Here is a 5661-nt window from a genome sequence, read left to right as displayed (position 1 = left end):
GTAAACACTCCTTACAGAAATCTAATGTACCCCAATCAAACCATAGTTTTCATTTAAGCACGACTATTTCCCAGCTGTTCTCTGGCTAACTTTATCCATCTGATTAAAGCTAACATGGACATAAGGCCAGTTCATTCCAACTTCTGGCGTTAGTGGTTCGGGAAATTAAGGCTGAAACCCTACGTGACTCGAAACGACAACTAGCCAGAAATCAAATCTGGTCGTAGTGGTAAATGTTTTCTACTATGTGAACAATACAGGAAACCATGATTCAAGCAAACATACGCGAGGCTATGGATGTTCATGATATAATTTGCAGGCAACACTCTTAGCATTATAGGATTCAACCTTCTCACACATGACGAGTAATACTAGAAATACAATAAAAAGGCAATATATTGTGATGATTTGGAAAAATACGAAATGGGCAAGTAATTCTAACCATAACAAACTCCACAAAGGCAATGCGAGTATTATGCTGGTAGTCCCCAAGCAACCTCAGCCGATAGACCTGTCAGGGAGATATTGCAATGAGTGAATGAGCATGTCCCTTGAACTGCATTTTGATTGCAGCACAGCATATATGGAATAAATTATGACAAGGAAAGGAAGTTTGAAGTGACATGTCACCAACCTCTCCACATATTGACTCGAAGAACAGTTTCACATCTGCCTGAGAGACCTGCACCAAGTGCATCAAATAAAATAGAAACATCGGTGCAAAGAGTATAGAGATACAGAGTGCAACGGTAGGCTAGCAAACCTTCTTGTCAATGTTTGTGCAGTAGATGGTCCTTGCACACATCTCACGCTCATCATCAGACTGAAGATAAAGACGAGGCACTTTTTAGACATCAGGCGTACATCCATATAGATAAGTATGAACAGCGATACATAGACAAATATGTGGATTCCAAAACTGTAGCTTACCCTGGGCAGGAACGTTGGATTGACTGGTGCAATTGCAGTTTTTGATGGCAGAACCCTCACAGGATAATATCCGAGCACAGTTCCTGACAGATTTAGAGCAGCCCTTGCACCCTCTGCAATAGTACAGTATATTAATCAATGGACAAATTGACCTAAGCATGTTCAATTATCATTCAACCACTTACCCTCATCAGTAAACTCTATGAAAGCAAAACGAAGAACTGAATTTGGATCCCCACACATGCGGCAGTCCACAACCTTCACAAAAAAAATCAGATTATTCAGTGCTCTCAAAAAGTAAATGTAAACAAAAAACAAAAAGTGTACCTGCCCTACGTTGATAAATAGTGCTGCCAGTTGCTCTTCGGTGACCTAAATGTGAGGAAACATATAACGAATTAGCCTACATATAATTGCAGGTGTGCAACTAGAGGATATAAGACTTGAAAAATGGCTGACACAATGTAACAGTGATAGATAACTAACTGCAAAGGCAACACAAATGAACTCAACAAACTCCACAAGTTAGGCGTAGAAACTTAATCAAATATACAAAGTATCACAGCAGCCAAGTCACAAACAAATAAGTGAATAACTAATTGTGAAGTGTCCAATAGACAAAATTAAACCTATCACCAACAAACCAACATAACATTACAGAGTACATGAGGAAAGACAGATGCAAAAATTATAAAAAAGACACCATATGGGAATAAACATCAGAGGACCAAGTGCAGAAAGTTTAGAGGTTTTCAAAAGAACTCTTGCCAGTGGATACATATGGATGTGTTCTACATAACTGTAGAAAATTATTAAATAATATTACCGCTGTTCTAAAATATAGACGTTTAAGCCTACCAAAACAAACTTATATTTTGGAACGGAGGTAGTACATTAATTTGTAGGCTACACAAAAGAAGACATATTTGTGGCTCCAAAAAAGCAAAGGTTACTCTATTTTGATCTACACATTTCTCTTTTTTGTGTACACCATAACTGAGAAGATATATTGATAAAATTTGTGCATAAATGCTACACGTCTATATGTACATGTATAACTCCACTCCATTAGAACCTTTTGTGGATTCAAGAAACTTTTTTTCTTTCCAAAAAGAGCTCAGTGTAGGGTATGTAATCAAAGGAAAAATGCTCTCAAAGAGCTCTCAAAGAGCCAAAACACTCTTTTAAGGCTGTGTTTGGCATTGCGGTGGATTATCACAATCCTGTTTGCCTCACCTGCTTTAGGCTATTTTTGTGTCTCTCTGACCCGCTTTTGCATATCTTTCTGGCTAATTTCCAACAGCAGATTATAAGGGAAGCAAACGCAACACAGTTGGCAACCACAAACTGACCTAACTCGCCTCATTCTCATAGCGCTGCCAAAAATGAGCTTGCTAAAATACCACGTAATAGTTGCAACATTATGATCCGTCCAGTATTCGAGTAAAATACATGTCAGATATGTTATCACCCTACCAAAACCACTCATCTATTCAACAGAAAATGCGGGTGATGAATCAGAATTGATCTATCAGATAAACCCTCTGGTGGACTACGAATTCCTTTTCCTTCTAAGAAGTTTCTGTATACAAGAAATTTTATTTTATTTCATATAATCATATGCCATCCCATATCTCACTATTAGGCCTGAAGGATCTTCGTGGAGCAGACAAGCAGGCGCTGCCTCCAAACAGTAGCAATCTGCTACATGCACGAGGATTTCTGGAGATCTTTGAATTTTTGAGAAAATTGGAATATTTCTGCAGAACTGCAGCCAAAAGTTCACTAGTCGGCATGTACAGAGGTAGAAAGTTCACTATCACACAAGGCAAAACCAGTGAACATGTCTAGTACATGTCTTAACATGAAAAAAACATGAACACGGCTATTACGAGGTAGAAAGTACGTACTATGTTGTCTGAATAAAGAAAAAAAAAAGGTGCATTTTCCAAATGACTACGCTTGACCCAAAAACGTAACCACCATTATGAGAATATATAGCCAGTGAACTCTTCAGTGCATAACTTACGCACACTACTACTACAATTACAAGGTACTCCCTCTGATCCATATTAATTGTCGCTGATTTAGTACTCATTAAACCAGCGACGAGTAATATGGATCGGAGTACTAAATCAGCGACAATTCATATGGATTGGAGGGAGTAGAAAATTATATGTAAACACTAAGTTACAAGAAACAAGGTGCTTCTTTTCATTGTGGAACAGAGGCACGCCAAAAAGTAAAGATGGTGTGCCTCTTACTTCACAAACAGTATGCATGTCTCTTACAAACATGGCAACTGTATTGTTCTAGAGAATACCTCTTCTAGAAAAAGGTTTCTGAATCCTGGAAACGATACATATATCTAACTGGCATTAATCAACATGCACTAGAACAACTGAGCTCACAAGTAAACCATATCAGCCACCTAGAAGCTTAAATCTTTCTAAGTGCAAATCCCAATCAAGTGTGTACATGTTGCATTTCAACATGTAAATATGAGAAGCATCATGATAACTATGATCTTAAGCATAGATGTAAACAAGATTAAGACTTTTTTGAGAAAGAAATTAGAATAGCATACCAGAACCAAAAAAGACAAAGTACCATCGTGAGCTAATAAGTCAACAAGCATACACAAGGCATCTACTCCCTCCGTTTCTAAATATAACACTTTTTAGATATTTCGATACGGACTACATACGGATGTATATAGACATACTCCCTCCGTCCCAAAATTCTTGTCTTAGATTTGTCTAGATACGGATGTATCTAGTTACATTTTAGTGTTAGATACATCCGTATCTAGACAAATCTAAGACAAGAATTTTGGGACGGAGGGAGTATTTTAGAGTGTAGATTCACTCATTTTGCTCCGTATGTAGTCCATATTGGAATCTCTAAAAGGGTTATATTTAGGAACCAAGGGAGTATCAAATACATCAAAGTAACTTTGCATACCCCTAAAAAAACACCCCTAAAAAAATCAAAGTAACTTTGCATGCCCATTATTGAGATTCATTAAAGCTGGCCCCATCTGTGTTCCACCAGACAGTAAATCTGCATGTATCCACTCTCAAATCTAGCTTTCTTGCATGAATACAGGAATAGGCCTGAGACGTCATTTGTACCAAGCAGTATATAATAGGGCATGGTTTGAATTATTACTGTTCCTTCCAATGATCACTCCATCAAAGGAACATTAAAGCAAGGATCTTAAATAAGGCACTTGCAGGAATACACTGCCCTCCTAAACAGAAATGAATACACACCTACTAGATAAACTGCTACAAGGAACATCAAGGCAATGGCCCATAACGAACACACTACCAGGAATACACTACCTAGGTCTTTCAGAAAAAAGAAGGAACAGACTGCCTACTCAATGAACTGCTAAAGGAGCACGAAAGCAGGGCTCATTAATAAGATACTTCCAGGAATGCACTGCATAGACTAATCCAACAAGAAATCTAATAGCAAACCGATACAGATGGTGCATGCATCAAACCAACCAGACATGCCACGAATAGTCAGTAGAGGTGCATACACTACGTGAAGAAATCAGGAGAATAACCACCCAAAATCGGATAAGAACACAGTAGATGAGTACAGGTTAGCTGCACGTCGCCCAAGCACATAAATGGCAAAATAGTCATGCGACTTTCTAGACTCTATACAAAAGTAATGACCAAGAACTGCAAAACTTACCACAGTGAGAAGTGGCATCCAAATCTATCGAAACAAGAAAAGGATGATCAAAAGGAGCAACCGCTGGCGTATCCAGTATCCACCTGCTCTCAGCCCCATCCCATCTTATGATCTCAACCCTGCTAACGTTTTATCCCATCTGAACAGCACGTGCCCGGCAGAAGTCACACAAGCCGAAATCTAGCTGACCGATCATGACAACCAGTAATAGGAACATAGAAAAATGATACCAAACCAATAAACAGGTGAACAAACTCTGTGCGGTTGCGGAGGTAACGTGAATGTCAGAGTCTAATAAGGGACGGGGGCGAAGGAGGCTCGTCACAGGCAGAATCAACAGTGGAAGGTGCGGGCATGGATCCGTGAGCTGACCTGATGATCGATGTCGGAGACGTAGACCGTCCGGCGGATCACCTCGTCGCGCTGCGCCTGGCTGGTGCGGCTGTTGACCCGCCGCTTGCCGCCGTGGGGGTAGCCGCCGCCGTACCCTCCGAACTTCTTCTGCGCGCAGGAAGGAGCAGATCAGACGAGCACCGGCGACAGAAAGAAACAGAGAGGCCGAACGGCAACACCCCGCGATCGAAAAGGTCAACACAAGGACTCTCGTGTCTCCTTACCCTGCCGCGGCCGTCGGCGGCGGGGAAGCCGACGACCCCGCGGTGGCCCGGCGAGGCGACCGGCGCGAAGCCGGCAGCGGGTGGGCCGTTGGGGTAGTAGCCGGCGTAGGGAGGCGGCGGCATGGGGTGCGCGGCGAGCGAAGGCGGGACGAACTCCTCCGCCATGGGGTTGAGCTTGGAGAGGAGCTCCTCCAGATCCCGCATCTCGCGCTCCCCCGCGTCGCCCCCCTCCGACGAGGCGCGGTACGGCGCGGCGCCGTGGTCGGAGGCGGCGGGGGCGACGTGGTCGGCGGAGGTCTCGACTACGGCCATCCCGAAGGGAAGGAAGAAGCTGCTGCCGGAGGGGGAGAGAGCTCGGTGAGGTTCTGGAAGGTTCGGGGGCGGGAGGCGCGCGGGGGTGGTG

At 42.6% G+C, this 5661-nt stretch overlaps 1 protein-coding gene across 3 annotated transcripts in view; it reads right to left on the bottom strand.

The window, feature by feature from the left end:
- Positions 1-5655, bottom strand: part of LOC119328808 (polyadenylate-binding protein-interacting protein 11-like) — a 7304-nt gene extending 1649 nt beyond the window's left edge. The window contains exons 1-8 of one of the 3 annotated variants that reach the window (XM_037601790.1): positions 5259-5655; positions 5014-5142; positions 1258-1302; positions 1116-1188; positions 931-1043; positions 764-823; positions 635-682; positions 443-511 (exon numbers count right to left, since the gene is read on the bottom strand). In XM_037601790.1, the coding sequence (XP_037457687.1) occupies positions 443-511; positions 635-682; positions 764-823; positions 931-1043; positions 1116-1188; positions 1258-1302; positions 5014-5142; positions 5259-5570 (849 nt within the window). In that variant the 5' untranslated portion in view covers positions 5571-5655. The remainder of the gene's footprint in view (positions 1-442; positions 512-634; positions 683-763; positions 824-930; positions 1044-1115; positions 1189-1257; positions 1303-5013; positions 5143-5258) is intronic. The other 2 variants (XM_037601793.1, XM_037601791.1) reach the window with 2 other exon arrangements.
- Positions 5656-5661: the final 6 nt, after the last annotated feature.

The sequence above is a fragment of the Triticum dicoccoides genome, chromosome 7A (assembly GCF_002162155.2).
Source record: "Triticum dicoccoides isolate Atlit2015 ecotype Zavitan chromosome 7A, WEW_v2.0, whole genome shotgun sequence".
NCBI classification, from domain to species: Eukaryota; Viridiplantae; Streptophyta; class Magnoliopsida; order Poales; family Poaceae; genus Triticum; species Triticum dicoccoides.
This window is presented reverse-complemented; position numbering and strand designations above follow the sequence as displayed.